Consider the following 17,777-nt stretch of genomic DNA (forward strand, 5'->3'; position numbering starts at 1 on the left):
ATGAAATTGTCAAGAACAAACAAACCAAACACTAGTTTTGTTCTGCTGCTTCTGCTGCTTGGGGAAACAAGCAGCAGAGACCTGCAAATAGAGATAAGGAAAATGACATCCTGGAAAATGGAGGCCGTTGGGGAAACTAAGTAAAAATAAATATATCTCTATTTCCACCTTCTTTCTAAGATACTAGGAGACTAACAAAACAGCACTATTACAGTCTTACCATGTTTTAAGAGTGAAGATATAAATCACTTACTAAAGGACAAAGTACTTTCTGAATTAAGATCTTTAGGAGAACACAATTATTTTTTCCCACTCAACACCTCCTACCCAGTGACTTCAACAACTGAGTAGTCCTCAAAGATGGATCCACAAGCTGCACCTGAGGCTAGAACCTCCCAAATAAAGCAAGATGGCCTTGAGACTCTCTTCCACAAGAAGGCACAGTGCTTGGCCTTCCACCATCCCTTCTTTAGCAAGGATTTTTGGTTAAGATGATTTGTCTTTAGTCAAGACAAACCAGGTAACCTGGTGAACAGTTTAAAGACAAAGTTCAGAATCTCCGGTAATTTCCTAAAATTCTGTACAATTGTTTAAATCTGGCCAAAACTTCTGATCTTACAGTGTAGTAGCAAAGTAAAATACCTAGGTTTGCTTAACCTCCTATTACAGACACACATCTCTGAGAAAGTAATGAAGATTTTCTTCCTAGAGGCAGTAAAATAAGTTATCTGACCCAAGGGATGAAAACTCTGACAGTGTCTACTAAAGAACCAGGTAACACATCAGCTTTCACATTTTTTTCCCTTTAATGAAACTACAAGCTGCCTTTCTAAATCATTAACTCTGACCTAATGTAAATTTCCATTTCAACTGACACTTTTTTATTTTAGTAAAACATGTAATCAAATCTCTCTCTGCAAAGGACTAACAGAGAGAATGGAGAGTACAACATAACCACCTGACAGAAGAAAAATCAATCAAAATCAAGACAGCACCCGCATGAACTGCAGCTTTCTATGCTTACAAATACTCTAAGGGATATTCTAAAGGCTGCAATTTTCTTTCTGCACAATTAACATCAACTTTTTGAAGTGTTCGGATAAGTTTTTCTTCCAGTGTCTCAAATATGCCAATGCTTAAGGCTAAAGTCAAAATATTTGAATTGCATATACAAAATATAAATAAACCAACATTATTACAGTAGATATGCTCTGCCATATGGAATTGTATTATAGGAGATGAGTCACTTCTTCATGAAGAGCTCTATAAGTAAGTTTTGTTCGTATGTAAATTAAGTTAAACTGGAAAAAAGTCTTTGCAAATAGTCAACAGAGATAACTGCAGTAAATATCCATCTCCTAAGCTGACAAGCATGGGTGAGGAAGAGTGCTGCTGCCTATGTATCCCTCTGCCACAGTGGTGGGAAGCAGGACAGGTCCTTGCTCCTCCAGGCACAAGTGGAAAGCCCTGCTTGAGATACCTGGCAGGATGAGCACAATGGGGATTTTAAGACTAACCCAAACAGAAGGACAGAGAGCCTTCTGGATGCAACAAGCAACACACTTCAGCATTTATATTGTAAGATCAGGCCTCTTATTGATTAAATGAAGATTAGGCAGGAAAACATCAGCTTCCTTGAAGCACATAATATGAAGATCTGCATTTCAAGCCAATGAAGTATGAATGTAGTCATGTAACTAAATATGCCAGCATTATCTGTGGATATTTCATGTCCTGTTTTGTTTCAGAAATTGGCAGAAGTTCTGCCAAATTAAAAATAATTGCAAGCATAAACCAAGTCTCCACCAGAAAAATTTATGGTTATCGCTACAAGCAGCATTTATTCAAATATCTTGCCTAAAAGGATAAATTATTTTTACAACCAACATTATACCCTCACAAAGCACTGGAGTAAGTAAGAAGGAATCCTTCCACATTAAATGCATGCCAGTGTTACCAATGAATAATAACAGAAAGCCAGCTGGGAGTCACATGCTTAGGTCCATCACTTCAATTTATAGCTTTCATAGTCCAGGCTTTGTGAGTTAAGCCAAACCAGCGCATTCTTTCCACAGTCAAGCTCACCTAGTCACATGAGGCTGAAGTGCTTCTCTGATAAATGTCAACACAATATAGTGGGAGCTTGCTCTCATCCCAACAGCCACCATTACTAGTGCAAAACCCACCTCTTCAGACTGGTAGGGAAGACAGTGCTTACTCTGAATCCTCAGTCTTGGCAAGTCCTTTTTTTACTGGTAGAACATAAGCCTCAAGCAAAATTCAGAGGCAGCACCAAGAAAAACTGCTCAGGTCACCCTTGGTTGCATGTGTATACCACTTTCAGTAATACAAGTAATGCTGGAGCACAATGACAGCAACACCGCAGTCCGCAGATTTTACACTTCTACTTGACAGCTTCTACGTGTCTAATCATGCCTCCTACCCTACAAGAGTCAACATTTCCCCCCCCCCCCGAGTCTCTTACTCCTTCTAACTAACTTTACCTATTGATGAAAGAGTCCACATCTCAAAACCACTTCTGAAAATATTACCAGGTATGTATTAAGTAGTAAGTAAATCTTTATTCTTGTAAGGTGTTAGAAAAAAAATCAAGGTAAGTAATAGTGAAACTTTGGTGGCCTTAGTTTAATCACTGGAACTAAGGAAACTCCTCTCTCCACAACTTCAAAGGTGAATCCAAAACGTTTAATTCAGTCATGAGGCAAATTCCAATCTGAAACATGACAGTGGACTAACTGATTTCTCAGTTAAAACTGCAGAAAGCATAAGGATTGTTTTAATGAACACAGATCCACTTGAAAAAAAAAATAAACAAAAATCTGTTTCTCGCTGCACAAAAGCTAAATCCTCAAATCAAGAACACGTTTTATCTATGCAAAGACTAGCAGTTGTCAGGAATAGAAGGTGATTTCCAACAACTCATGTTGATGCCACATTCTATACTGCTAGCATATTCTCTCTTCCAATACTGAATACAGACGAAATAGGACTGATGAAATTGGACTATAAGCAAGGCAGAAATTTACTTATATAATCTAAAAAAAAAAAGATATTTTGTATAAGATACAAATAAAGATTACACCAATGCTACATAAACTCCAATTATATGCATTGTAAGACAAACATAAAACAGCAGGTAATGCTTGAACTGGGGAAAATAAAACTGAAGCCACAATAGAAATGTTGAAATCTGCTTTCTCACTTGCTTGTCACTGTTTTCCAGTATTCCACTAGCTTTTTGATTTCCTTTATTGAAAGTTCTTAAGAAATAAATAAACTGTAATGCCACTCATTAAGAATATCAACAAACATGCACCTACCTAACTCTCCAAAATACCTTAGCAGTTAACTCATTCAGAGATCCACACAAATAACCTTCTGTTTTATTGCTCTAATACATGCTAAATGTAACCTGAATTTGTTAAAGTATTCACAAAGTGATACTTGCATGCCCGTTTTAATAATACCAGGACTGCACCAAATGCAAAGCACTTTTTCAATTCCAATTGTACTGTAGAAGTTGAATCTACATTCTTTATTTGGAATATCTTGATTCTGACAGCGATTCAGTAGAAATAAAAGCCTGGGAATTGTTTTTTAAATTATTCCACTATACTTTTGCAGTATACAATGTCAAGTAATAGAGTCTGCATATTAATACTTTGTTCCATGATTTAGTCATAAAAGAATCAGCAATGACACATTATTTTCCCCATAAAATGTCTAAAAAAGTTGGAAAACCAAAGGGAGAGAAACATTACATGTAGTATATCTAACATTGCAAAGCAAATACATTTGCAAGACACTATGATTAGTTGTTTACACACTGCAAGGTAAGAGCTTAATTTAACAGCTGTATTTGCAATGCTCTAACTAATGTCACAACATTAAGATTTCATGATCAGTACATTAATTATCCTGCTACTGCAGAAAGCTCCTTTCACTACAACAGAGATCATAGAATCTTTTAGGTTGGAAAAGACCGTTAGCATAAAGTCCAGTCGTAGACACTAAACCACGAACTGTGGTTTAGTCCACCACTAAACCATCTCTCCTGTCAGTGACCCTCACATGCTTTTTTACATTTTTCTTGGATCCATTTGCACTACTACAAAACACCACAGTGATTTGTTATTTGTACATTTATGAATGAGCTGCGATGAGTTATTCCAGTTTTGGGGGACATGCCAGGGTTCTTGGCACACCACAGTTAAGCACGTTCAGAAAAAGACTTAGTAGTGACCACCTCCTTCAACTCCTTGTCTGCATTCATAGCCTAACAACAGACCAGATTGCACATGATTTCCTTCTAGCCACTTCAGCTGCTACAGAGACTTAGATCCAACACACTACAGAGGAGGGTCACTGCTCTAAATTAAGGTTGGATTCAGCCACTCTGAGGGTCAGTGAAAGACATCCCAGCAGCAGTGTTTGCCCTCAGAAACCATGGGCAGCAGGCCTGGAGAACAGATTACACACATACAGCAACATTATAGCAGAGCAGAAACTGCTCTGCGACCAATGCACACACTTTTTCTGATGCTGATGAGAAGTTTCCAGCTCATGCTAACAAGCATACAAACGCTGGGATTACATCACTATTCGTTAAAATGAACACTTCACCCAGAAGGTGCAAGTTAGAAAACCTGTACTATCTCAGAATCATACTGCTATTGCATGTTGAACCTGGCTACCTCAAAGAACTATCAACAGATAGTTAGTGTGCTTTGGAATCCAAAAATTCAGTACTGGGTACAAAGGCAGTAAAAAACACCCATTAATATAGATCTTATTGGGGGTTACACAGGAGTAGAAGAGACTGTAAACACACTAAAACAGTGGCCAACTTTGAAGGAAATATCATTTCTAAATCATATCTAAACAGATAGAAAGGCAATTGTGTGCCATGAATTATCTATTTCCTGGTCTGCAAAAGTTCCTCCAAGTATTATCCTTTCCAACAGACCTAGACATCATCATGCAGACCTTAACCTAAAAGACAAGGTCTGAACATCCCTGTCTGTGTGACAGCCAGTTATTTCAAGCTCTGACATTCCTTGTTGCAGTTTAAGCTCAGCCAGTAACTTGGAACCACACAGCCATTCACTCATCCCTCTCCTTCTCTCATCCTCCAGGCGAGATGGGGAGAGAATCAAAAGAATGTAAACACCACGGGTTGAGATAAGAGCAGTCCAATAACTGAAGTATAATATAAAACTAATAATAATACGGGAAATAACAAGGAGAGAGAATATAAAACTAGAGGGGGAAAAGGAAAAAAAACCCAAAACAATAAACCCTAAGTGATGCCCAATACAATTGCTCACCACCTGCTGATCGATGCCCAACCCAACCTGAGCAGTGATCTGGGCCTTCCAGGTGACTTTTCCCAGTTTACATACTGGACATGATGTACTGTGCACGGAATACCCTTTGGCTAGTTCAGGTCAGGTGTCCTGTCTCTGTTCCCTCTTGGCTTTCCATGTCCCTCCTCACGGGCAGACCATGAGAGACTGAAAAGTCCTTGATCAGGATAAGCGCTGCTGAGCAAAGCAACTAAAACATTGGTGTGGTATCAGCATTGCTCTCTGACTAAAGTCAAAGCACAGCATTGCACCAGCTACTAGAAAGGAAAAAAAACCCAAGCTGTTACAGATGATCCCAAGACACTTGTCCAAACAAATTAAAAACTTAATCCTTATGAATGCTAGTGACAAGATGTCAGTACCTACTGACTTTAACTCCTTTGGGGTTCTTTTACTTACAAGCTAAAGCAACAGAAAACCAACTCTGAACACAGAAGTACCATGAAGTTAAACTCTCTTCAAACATTTATGTTGAAATAGACCATTTACTTGGTTCATCATAAAAAAAAAACAAAACAGCAAACAACTCTGAAGACAATAACCACAATGGCCTTTCAAGTCAGCACAGTGCTTACTCTGCCAATTCATGTTTGCATCAGCAAGTGCATGGAAACTAAGGCTTTCCTAGTTTAGCTTGGCATAGGCTAACAGAAAGCACACTTCTACCCAGTATGGCCTGGTCAAGGAAAACAGAGAAATAAGCCATACCCAATAGGATGACAAACTTGTTTTGCATGGCACATTTAAGATCACGTAGTACTGTTATTCACACACACACATCCTCAATTCGATTCTACTCCTGTGATTTGGAATAGCCTGCCAAAAATTTTTGTGTTTTGTCTGTATCAGCATGCCACTGACCAGAGATTTGGTCAAATGCCTTAATAAAGAGTGGTACTGTATCTAATTAGCACTTCTAGGAGCCAGGAAATGCAGGTCAGCTGTCAATGATAAGCCAATGTTAAGCACCCTAATGTGTGACATCTCACTTGGTATGCTATGCAAAGAAGAAAGATATACATACACTTCTGTTTATTTTCATTCCAGGAACATATGGATTGATTCCCCACAGAACTGCCCAGCACTTTCAGAATTTACTCACAAGTAGGAGCAAAACAGGAGAGCGGATCCACATCTTGTCCTGCAAATAGTCCATGCTTGGGGTAGCATGTTATTCCCGTTATACTTCAGTTGCTCCTTTTCTATCTAGGAATCCATCTGTCCTACAGTCAAAGTCATGGAATATTATGACATTTTTCTTTCAAGTTGTCCTTAATCTTCCTCTTCCCCCTGCTGGCCAAAATCAATTTCTCAAGAGGTCAGGAAGCTATGGGGGTTGAATTAACCCAGCAGGAGGGAGACTTTCTTCCAAAAATAAATCAGTGTAGTATTTTTCACAATACAACAGAGATACTTTAAGAAAATAAAAAAAATAAAAAAAATCCCCAAATCAATCTATGACAGCAGTGCAAGAGGGTGATACTTTTATTTACACAGTATGCCTTCATCTCATTTTTTAAACTGTTTTCAGTAGCCACCATACACGAGGCTGTTAGTCCACAGAAACAACAGCATGCAACATATCATTTATAACTTTTTTTGAAAGCATACATATAGATCAAGGTCAGCAAGTAAAAAAATTCATTATTTAAACCTGTGGCCTGCTACCGGCAATGGTCATAGCACTATTTCAGTTTGGAAGCTCTGCTGTAAAGCTTTCCATATTCAGCACTGCTGCTAAGTACAGGGAGGAACAAATGAGGAAACAGATTTCATTGTTAGTTTGCTGTCAGACAGATGCTCCACAGGTCATAGCTAAAGTCTATTAAGATGCTATACAGATCAATGCCGCACGAACATGAACTTCTCCACACCAAGAATTCTAAAGGAGAAGGTATGATGGTAATTTCATATAAGTTTTTCATACTGAGCTCAGCTGCAGAAACCTCTTAAGGAACTTGCTTTTTAAATTTTTATTTAGAACAGCACATTATGGATGAAAAACACATGCCAAGTTAAACACTACCACCACCATAAAGCCCATCTTCCCCTCTCCTTCTCACCCCTTTTCTCAGCTTCGTCAAGTGAGTAGGAAGCAGTGAGCTTTCCACTGGGACTTCACTTTCCCTCCCGTAACAAAGTTGTTTTCTTATAGTTAGATGTGGCATTCTAAGATGTGAGCACGTGTGGATGTGCAGAATTGCATAGCCAGTCTCGCTTGCTCCAAAATGCTAATTAGCATCATATAATTAGGTGATATATTTGCAATAGAATGTAATGCATTCTATTGCAAATAGAATTTTGCAGTCTACATGCATGAATGTAGTGCATGTTGTAGTGCAGTTTTGTTATAGTTTAAACCCAGACGGCAACTCAGTACCACAGTCACTCGCTCACGCCTCTACCCTTTTCCCCCCAGGGTGGGATGGGAGAGAAGAATCAGAAGAATGTAAAACTTTACAGGCTGAGATACAAACAGTTTAATGAACTACAATATAATATTACTAATAATAGTGTCAAGGGAAATAACAAGGAGAGAGAATATAAAACTAAAAGGGTAAAGAAAAAAAAGAAAACAATAAACCCTAAGTGATGCACAGTACAATTGCTCACCACCCTCTGAATGATACCCAACCCAACCAGAGCAGTGATCAGTCCCTTCCAGGTGACTCCCCCCAGTTTATATGCTGGGCATGATGTGCTGTGGTATGGAATGGTCAGTTTGACTAGTTTGGGTCAGGTATCCTGCCTCTGCTGCCTCCCAGCTTCTTATGCCCCTCCTCACTGGCAGGAGACTGAAAAGTCCTTGATCAGGGTAAGTGCTACTGAGGAGCAACTAAAAACATTGGTGTGCTTTTAGCGCTGTTCCCAGACTAAAGGCAAAGCACAGCTCCGCACCAGGTACTAGGAAGAAAAAAAAACAACAACAAACAAAACACAACACCGCCCCCCCAAAAGAAAAACCAACCAAAAAAAAAAAAGAAACAAAACCAGCAAACAAAAAAAAAAAACCCCACAAACATGTTACAGCAGAAATCAGAAAAATTTTCAAAAGCAGAACCTAAGCAGGACATACCCCATAGCTGAAGAAAATAGAGGAGCGACTGCTTTCAGCTGAAACAATTGCTGCCCCATAGAAATGAGCAGTCTCTAAAGCCAAGAAAGCATTCCTTCTTCTAAACCCTCTTCATATACATTACATTAACTTGCCACAAAGAATAGCAGCTCACTCTTTCTCGGTTGGGGCTGCAGCTGATACTGCCTCCACTCCTGAGCACAGAGGAGCCAGCTAATCCTGTTCAAGGATATCCTCTGACTACAAAAGCTGGTTTGCATTCTGGATCCCTCTCAGCTGGCTTCAGCCTTTCTTTCCCAAGGCTGACTTCCATAGCCAGATCTCACAGATACACATTTGTTAATCATAGCAATGGGGGCTCTACTTTTGCAGTCAATCCCCCCACCCCGACCCAGGACACCATGCACCATACTGGACGTTTTGTTTATGTTCTGCCCTCAGGTACCAAGCACTTTGGGATAAACACCCACTTAATAACCTCATCCTCATGCAGCCTCTTTCAAATACTTTCAGACGTAATGATTTTGAACACATCCTTCAAAAAACATGTTTCTCGTTACCCTTTCAGACAGGGTCATCTTAACTATGGAGCAGGATGAGTGAGGATTTCCAGGGCATCCACGTGTAATCAAACTCAGCTCTGTAGAAAGAGGGCAGTTTTCAGGAAACGGGAAGCTTAAATGCTAAACAGTTTATATATAACCCAGCAAATCTCTTTTGGGCCGAGATGGTAAGCACAAAGAAAGCAGGTAGGAGGACCTGACAACACAATCCCTGGAGAACCGGAGGAACACAACGAAGAACTATTGCAATTCAGACTCTAATCCCTGGCCCAGCTCCATCCTTGAAGCTATGCAGGTTAAAACTACATGTTAAAATTCAGACTTGGTTCAAGTAGTATGACTGAGGAAACAAGCCTATGTTACAAGTTTGAAATAGCAGCTGACATGCAAGTTTGGCCTAAAATACAGGAAGATTTTAAGTCTATACCTATATACACATAAGTCTATACACATACCCTCTTGGTCCCCATTTGTTTCATCTTGAGTTTCTGTGGAACCTCCTACATGGCACAAAAAAATTAGCTGCCAAGCAACAAATAACAGTTCCCCGATGGCAAGTCTTGCTGAGCAGGGAGAATTCCCACTCTCAAATGCCCTAAGTAAACAGTGCAAGAGAGTTCTATATGAATAGACATAAAGTTCTTTTCTTGTTTAAAGAAAACAAAACACACTTCCCAAAACTCCAGCCTATGCAGCAACAACCACTTCCCCCCAGGACACACACGGTAACAGTTGCAATTTAACTTGTCAGAAGAACAGTCAACATAACTAGTTACAACATGATTCAGTTTGGTTTTTTTCATGCAGTGTAAGTGTCTCAGCAACCATCCCACACCTCCTCAATAAGCAATACCCAAAGGGCTGCCCAGAAGCAACTGGAGCAACATGCTTTTGGACAGACAAGTAGTACTGGCTGAACTAGTCACACAGACTTACCAGGGTGTAGTCTAACAAAATTATGCACTGAATATTTATATAAAAAAAAAAAAAAAAACCAAAAACCCACAGCCAAACACAGCATCTATGACTCTTTAATTATGAAAAAAAGTTAAAATAATTCCAGCTCAAGCAAATTGGGAAGTGTTACCACAAAGCTTCAGCGTTTTGATGTCTCTGCACATGTTTACATCTATACCTTTGATATGATTTTGTCTGGTTTCTGTAAACACAGCACTACTTACCTTTCTAGACCATTGGAAAAAATCTGTAACTGCAAGCTATCGACACTGGATGAAGGTTTGAGACCACTTTTGTAATGGACACAACAGTTATGTTTGCAACATTAAACTTGGAAGGAAAGCAAATCATCATCTATTGTTGTCTTGAAACTGCCTATCCACCATTTGAAGCCCAGCTACATATCTCGCAATCTGCCTCTTCCTGTGTTACTCTCTTCCCTGTATTTTTCTTTCCTTTCAATTTTTGCCTCATACCTTGTTCATTAATTTGTAGAGAAGAGGGAAAATGCACTTATTATAGCCAAGTGTAATCTACTTCTTCTGAGTATCAGTTTAGGATCCTGAATCCACTGTTATTTGTTCCTTCCCTCTGAACTACCCTCTACAACAGCCCCTTGTTCATCTAAGCTTGTTCACCTGCACTTTTCTAATGATCTTTACTCCCAAGGCTGGTAAAAGAGCATCTCTTATTAACAGCTCAGAAAACACAAACTGCACCCTATCTACACCAGCAGAGTTCTGCCCCAAACCCCAACAAAAGTTATTTCCAAACATACGTGCTATGAAGCCATTATTACAAGTCTCTGTCTCTTCCTGGGAGGGCAAGGGGAGCACCAGCCCTGCCTCCAATGCACTGTGTCCCTCTTCCATTCTTTCTCTGCAAATACTACAGTTTTAAATAGGCAGAGCCCATCCCGTATTACTGCCTTATAACTTCTCATTACTACTAAAGAAAGGGCTTTTGAAGAAAATACAGTAGCTCGCTTTGGTCTACAAGAAATAAAATAAACCTCATTATTTCTACACCCACACCCCATCGCCTGCCTTCTAAGCCTGCAAAACGCCCCAGACATCCTGTATTCTCTCAGGGAAATTAAAAATTCCGGAACAAAAACCACCACAAGAGCACTCCAAGAGACCGGAATCTGTTCGTGTGCTCTCAAGTCGACGAGGCGCAGTGTCTGGTGCGAGGCAGGGCACAGAGGCTGGCTCTACGGCCGCTGCCTTCAGCCGCCAAGCCGCAGCGATGCGCGTTTCTAAAGCTGGACAGGCACACAGGGAACAGCCGGGGGACCGATCCAGCCCCAGCCACACTTCAACACCAGTTTGCCGGCGAGAGGTGCCGCTGCCCCGGTGCAGGCAGCCAGGCCGGGCCGGAGGAGCCAAAGACGGCAGGCAGGCGCGCTCGGCTGCCCGAACCGCACGATACAGTCACCGCGTGCAAGCCGGCACCCCCTTCCCGGCTCCGCCTGCCCCACAGGCCTCCGGGGCCAGTCTCCGCCGGTGACCGGACCCGGCAAGCGCCCAGACCCCTACCCGCTCGCCGGGCCCCGCAGAACCACGACGCCCCTACGCCTGCCATGTGCCGGCTGCGCCGGCGGGGGCGGGGCCCGCGGCCCCTCCCCGCACCCGGTGGCGGTCCCGGCCGCGGCCCCGGCGGCGGAAAGTGCTGATTCAGCCCCCGCCCCCCACCCCCGGCGGCGCTGCGGGCCGCGGTGCCGGTACCTGAGGCTGTGTACCAGCTGCCGGCGTGGCTGGCCTCCCGGCAGAGCACCCGGTTGGACATCTTGGTGCCGGAGCCGCCTATGGTGTTCGGGGGAGGCGGTGGGGGACGGGCCCGGCCGCGGCGGCGGCGCTGCTCCCCCTCCTCCCCCGGCACGGCCCGGGCCCCGCGGGCGGAGGCGGCGCTGCCGGCGGCGCCTCCGGGCGGGCGGGCTGACGGCGAGCGGGAGGGGGGCACGCGGAGGCGGCGTGCAGAGCGGCGCGGGCCGGGACCGCGGTGCCGGGCTCGGCCGCAGGCGGTGGCCCCGCGGGGGGCGGCGCGGGCCGGGGGCGCGGGGACAAAGCCTGAGGCCGCCGCCAACTCCGCGCTGGCTGGTGGGGGGGGACGCGAAGAGAAGGAGGCCGCGGCAGCAGCTGGGTTTGGCCCGGCTCGGCTCCCGTGGACTAGAGGCCGCACAGGAGCCGCTCCCCCATTGGGCACGAAAGGAAAAGCCTCGCCGCCATTGGCCACGCTCCTCGCTGATCCCGCCCACCTCTTTGACAAGCCCGAAACGGAGCGGCACCGCCTCGTGGGGGACGGGGGAGCGGAAGGCGGGGTTCGGAGACGGAGTCCTGTTCCGATTGGCTGGCTGCTTTGCCGTGGGAATCGCTTCTGGTCGCGCTGATTGGCGGGGCTGTGTCTCCGTGGTGGAAGGGAAGATTACGAGCGCAGGTCAGACAAGGGAAGGCATGGCGGGGGGGGAAGCTCCGCCCCGGCCCCGTGGCCCCCGGCCCCGGCATAGCGGAGAGGGCGGTGGCGGTTCAGGGAGCGCCTGAGGCCCGCGGGAGCCCCCCGCCGGCATGGCTGAGCGCGGAGCACCGCTGCCCCGCTTTCCATCCGGGGCAGGAGGTGAGCAGGTCGATGTCGAGAGCGAAGCGGCGCTCTCTGGTGCCGGGGGTTTTCCCCTTGCTGTGAGGAGAGTACGGTGCAGCGTCCTCGGCTTCCTCCAGTCTCGGCGGGGGCTGTAGGATTAGGTCGGATTTCGAGGGACAGAGCACGTTTCCCAAAGGCAGGGGTAGAGAGAACAGGCAGCGCGCTGGGTGGAGGGGCCTTGCTTTCCAGCTAGCACAGTTCCTTTCCGGCGCCTCCAGTATGTCGTCGTTCCCGTGTCGCAGCGGGGGCTGCGGGAGTGCCTTTGTGTGGAAGTCTCCAATTCCTATCCTTTACTTTTTTAATCAGCTTGGTGAATTTCTTCGTGGTGCTGCCACGGAGAAATCAAGCACAGCTCAAAATAGCTAATAAAGCAGAACTGGGAAGGAGAGCATAACCAGTACAAAAGGGACGAAGGGACGAGCAAGTTTAGCCACCGATGTATGAGATGCACACAGGAGAGACGGAGGCCTCAGCTGGCGCAATGAGAGGTTGCAGCCATGAAAGTATTAAGGCAGAATGATGCTTTGTGAGCTGGAAGATACAAGAGCCAGGCCAGGAAACGCATTCTCCTTTTCCCCCTTAGTGATTTTATTCTTCATAAAGTCCTCCAGCTAGTTATAAATGCATGCAAAATACAGAGCTTGTGTGTGAGTGATTTAGTTGAGTTGTGTGGTTTTTGTTGTGTTTTTTTAAGCAAAGGAGAGGGACAAAGGCATTGTTTGCAGTATGTCTTGAAGAGCAAAAAGGCTTGTGCTGTAGAGGTGTGGCTGATGTCACTTTTATCAGTGACGACCTTCCTCTGCACCCATGACACTGGCTTCCCAGTGCAGCTGAGGGGCAACAAGGACTAGGATCTCCAAGTAATAATGTTTGTAATGGGTTGCCATGAGGAAATGGAGCCTGACTGTCCCAGAAAATGCCTAACATAGCCTTCACTATTCTATCTATCGTTATATTATTCCATTGTTCTTTTACAAATAGTGTGTTGAAAAAGCTTAACATGGATTATAACTCTGTCTCGACTGGAAGAACTATTTGTCAATAAAGCCTGACTGCTGTAACATAAAGCTATATTGGCAGTTGTGATACCCATTTGTAACTCTCAAGTCTTTTACAGTACAAATCTTCGGTACTGGGAATAGTTCCGGAATTTACTGCTCATCCCTCAACAAAGTTAACTAAATGCAGCAGATGATAAATTTTACTCCATGGAGAAAAATAAACGTTGTGATTATGTACTTACAGAAAGGTCAAGCAACATACAGCTCAAGTTTTTGATGCACCATTGTCCCACAGTCCACCGAGAAGAATTAGAGGAGGCTGCTAGAGAAAACATCTTAGGGGAACTGGAGGTTAAAATAGTTTTTAGTTATCTGGTATTCCTCTCTACCATTTAGAGGAAGAGCTTTCACACAATAAAAATCAAGGCAGCAGAAACAGAAAAGCAGGCTGCTCTTCAATTAAATAGAAGATGGTGGTGCTTGGTGCTGGGCTTCTTCATGCTCAGGATGTGGAAGATTTTAGCCACAGGCTGAAAAACTAGGCTGAGCTTTCAGCTGAATGCTGTGAAGCATGGGATATGTTCGGAGATCCTCCTGCATTGTCTGTAGAGGGAGAAGTAAGAGGAGCACTTACCTGTTCAGACCTACTACGTCAGTCTGTTTTTTTTCTCTGATGTGCAAGGGAGGCAGGGAACTCAAGCTAAGGCTTGACTAAGAATATCATGTTACATAATTAGTACAGTGGTAAGAATAAATCAGACCTGTACTCTGTGAAGCATGGTAGGCACAGGGATTCTTCTCATGTGTTTCCAATCTACTGGTTTCTACTGCTTGTATGTGTCAGAGTTTTTCATGTTTTTCATTTGTTTGAAAGCAGCTGCTTCATTTCTAGAAAGTCTGATGAAGAGAGACAAGTTCTTCAGCTCAGACCACATTTAAAATAGTGACAGCACTTCAGAAAAGAAAATGCATAGCTCAAAAGCCTGTACTCATTTTGGAGAATGTCCTTGATAAATAAGAGATTTAAAAAAAAATAAAAAAATAAAAATTGGCAAGTCAAACAGTATTTTTTGGGTGGTAACAGGCTTCAGAGTATGAAGATAGAGGACCCTTTGATCAGAATTGCTTTTACTGTCTTCTCTTACTGTCCCCTTCAAGGTAAATGTTATTTGTGGAATCATTTAAAAAGGCAGACTTCAAAATACTGCATGAGTCATATGTAATTCTTTCACAGTTAATGAATAGTAGTGTCTGGTTATTGGATCTAAAATAGTCGTCCTGTAAGGTGTGCTTTGGTGTTGATCAGTTTTCTGTTTTATTTTCTGCTTAACTTTACTGCCCTTTAGAGCATATACTAACTCAGTTACCTAGGGTAGTGTGGAGAAAACTGAAAAACAGTTGTTAAAGAATCAAGAGATAATGGCTTTCAGCTACTTAGCAGTGGCCTGTCATACATCTGAAGTTGCCATTTTCAATTATTTCTTCAAGCTTTTATTCTACATCTATTAATAATTTGTAGCCCCTTCCATCTGTTCATTTTATTGATGAGTTCCTCATTTTTATAAATGTGAAATCACTTGGGTTTTAATTTGTACTTCAAAATGAAATACATTTCTCTTGAAGGCCTTGGAACTGGTGTTTGCTAAGGAAAAGAAGTACTTCTTTCTGGATTAAATCGGGATAGCAAGCATCTGTCAAGTCTTTTCAGAGAATTTTAATTGTTTTATAGCGGGGAACCTTTAAAACCAGTAAATACTTTGAAAATTTGGACTTTATCATTACTTTCCTAACTTGGACAACTGGATTATTCAGATACGATCTGATTATTCAGATAGTACCTTACCATCTTCTTCCTGTTACAGAGTATTCTCTATTCAGCAGATCCCAGTTGGTGAAGCCAATGTAACGAGTATGGTTGCACTTTTCTTGTTGACTTGTCATGCCTTTGCAAGAATCACAAAGATTAATTTCATAGAGCTGGTGAGTTCACTGCTGCTAGTAATATTTCAACTTGCTTTCTTGCAGGAAGCTGTCCAGAAAAGCTGCTGTAGTACATCTAACATCATCACTGTGTGAACATGGCTTTTCCGTTCTCTCCAACTAGCCTAGATGGGAAGACAACAGTAGGTGACACCAAGTACCAGACAGTGGCACCAGCTGCTGAGTAGGTGGGTTGCTGCTGGCAGGGATAGCTCATTGTAAGACTGGTACCAATGCTTTGAGATTCTAGGTTGGTGCAAGAGCTGTGCAGAAAGCTGGAGGGGTTGCAAGCATTGTGCAGCTGCTTGATGGGTGCTACTGTAAAATGAGAAATCTGATTGTATGCTTAATTCAGGTATGACGATATAGTGTAAGGAAACCGCTCTGTCTAGGGAAGAGTGATAGCTGAACTGCTTTTTTTTTTTTTTTTGTATGGTCTTGCACAAATTTTCAACATGGAAATTGGGGAGCAGCATAGATATTTTTTTTTTTCCCCACCCATTTAACAATTCTTACAATCTTGCGATGTTGCCACCTATGGATGAAACCTTGGAATGCTGCTTCAGCAATAAAAACATCACTACCAAGTCTTTATGGTGTTTCTTTTCTTCACTGAAATGTTGTTACTCGTTCCAGAAAGTCAAAACACAGTTAAAATCATTTTGAAGCGTCAGAGTTTGATGGAGAGTATGTTCACCACAATGCAATAGAATTAGTAATTGCATTCTGCAGTTTCCGTAAGTTTTCCAAAACAGAACTTTTTAGACTTGGGTTTGGGTTTGCAGGTCTCTTAAATTTTTTTTTTTGTGTTCCCCAGTCTTACTGCTCTTGGACTGCGCGAATTCAATGTTTCCCTCCTAGCATTTTAAGAAATATGTAAAATACTGAGAGCATTCCTACTAGGAGTAACAGCCAGATCTCATCCCAGCCCCTAGCACAGGTGAAATATACTTTCCTCTGAAGGATCTGTCTTCTGGCCCCTCTTACATACATGTATCTAAGCTTTTAAAGAAGAAAAGCCATGTTAAAACAAAAGTCTTCATGTTACCATAGGAAATTCATCTAGATGTCAGAGAACAAAGGGAAAATACTACTGCGCAGTGGGCCACATAATATAGTGCCAATACAGCATGGGTTTTTTAGTCATTGTAGGAACAAGTCGAATGAGAACTTAATGTGTCTCTTACTCTGAATTCATGCATAATTGGGAAAGAAAAAAAAAAAAAGCAAGCAGCCTTCAACATCTCCAGCCCTTGCAGCAAAGAATTTAATTTTCTAGGTTTTAACTGCCTGCCTTGTTAAAGCAATTAGGTAGAAGCACAAAATGGAGATGGGAATGCTACGATGGCAATATTGAAGTTTATTTGAATAAAAATTTAGGATTTTGATTATTTGAGCAACTCTTAAAAGCCAAGTTTACCATTTCTGTGACCATCAAAACAAGTTACTGTTATTCTCCCAGTCTGTTAAAAACTGGGCTGTGCTTAATCTAGATTTCCATATTCAGCGCTAGAGAACAACATTAATTATGCTCCTTGTTACAAGTTTCAGAAAACAAAAATGGGGCTTCTGAGGGCTGTGTTTAGGTTGTTCCATTGCCAGTAACATGGGCTAGCTAGTTCTTCAGCTACAGCTCTGGTATTTCAGAGCTTTGCTAGTCACAGCACCAAGCCTGTCAAGGTTCATGGAGTGCCTGCATGACGCTCTCAGTCATGCAGTTTAGTCTTCGGTAGTCCTTGAGAACTTTATGTCCTTACATGTCCCTTCCAACTGGAGATATTCTATGATTCTATCTTGGACAGAGAGGGAACATTCTAACTAGGGTAGCAATACAGAGAACTGAATTACAGAACCTTTCCAAGTCCCTTCAAACTTTATTCTGCCAATTAAATTCAGCATAGCGGTCACAGAAGATCAATGACTAATGCTGAACAGCACACCTCATGAATGTACACATCTGCATCTGACACTGCAGTTGAGCTGTTCAGCTGCTGAATCTAACAGTTTGTTCTAACTAAACCCATTTTGTGGTCTTCTGAAGCAACTTCTCTCCCCTCTGCTTTATCAATACTTCCTCAAAATAAATTTTAACTGCTCTTGTTTGCTTTCTGTTTAGGCATGTTGCGTGTTGAGGATGCTATATAAAATCAAATTAAGTTACATACATTATCACCTA

The 17,777-nt window shown here is 42.7% G+C and overlaps 1 protein-coding gene and 1 long non-coding RNA gene across 4 annotated transcripts in view; one reads left to right on the top strand and one right to left on the bottom strand.

The window, feature by feature from the left end:
- Window positions 1-11,913, bottom strand: part of MEMO1 (mediator of cell motility 1) — a 28,935-nt gene extending 17,022 nt beyond the window's left edge. The window contains exons 1-5 of one of the 3 annotated variants that reach the window (XM_062629480.1): window positions 11,718-11,912; window positions 11,010-11,029; window positions 9,953-9,973; window positions 8,618-8,697; window positions 7,420-7,431 (exon numbers count right to left, since the gene is read on the bottom strand). In XM_062629480.1, the coding sequence (XP_062485464.1) occupies window positions 7,420-7,431; window positions 8,618-8,697; window positions 9,953-9,973; window positions 11,010-11,029; window positions 11,718-11,771 (187 nt within the window). In that variant the 5' untranslated portion in view covers window positions 11,772-11,912. Of the gene's footprint in view, window positions 1-7,419; window positions 7,432-8,617; window positions 8,698-9,952; window positions 9,974-11,009; window positions 11,030-11,521; window positions 11,583-11,710 lie in introns of those variants that run through there. The other 2 variants (XM_062629478.1, XM_062629475.1) reach the window with 2 other exon arrangements.
- Window positions 11,914-12,434: 521 nt separating this feature from the next.
- LOC134169184 (uncharacterized) lies at window positions 12,435-16,191 on the top strand. Its single transcript, XR_009966808.1, has 2 exons — window positions 12,435-12,596; window positions 15,647-16,191. It is a non-coding gene; the product is annotated as an uncharacterized LOC134169184 (long non-coding RNA).
- Window positions 16,192-17,777: the final 1,586 nt, after the last annotated feature.

The sequence above is a fragment of the Pezoporus occidentalis genome, unplaced genomic scaffold, assembly GCF_034315485.1.
Source record: "Pezoporus occidentalis ecotype Australia unplaced genomic scaffold, CSIRO_AGI_Poc_V1 ctg34, whole genome shotgun sequence".
NCBI classification, from domain to species: Eukaryota; Metazoa; Chordata; class Aves; order Psittaciformes; family Psittacidae; genus Pezoporus; species Pezoporus occidentalis.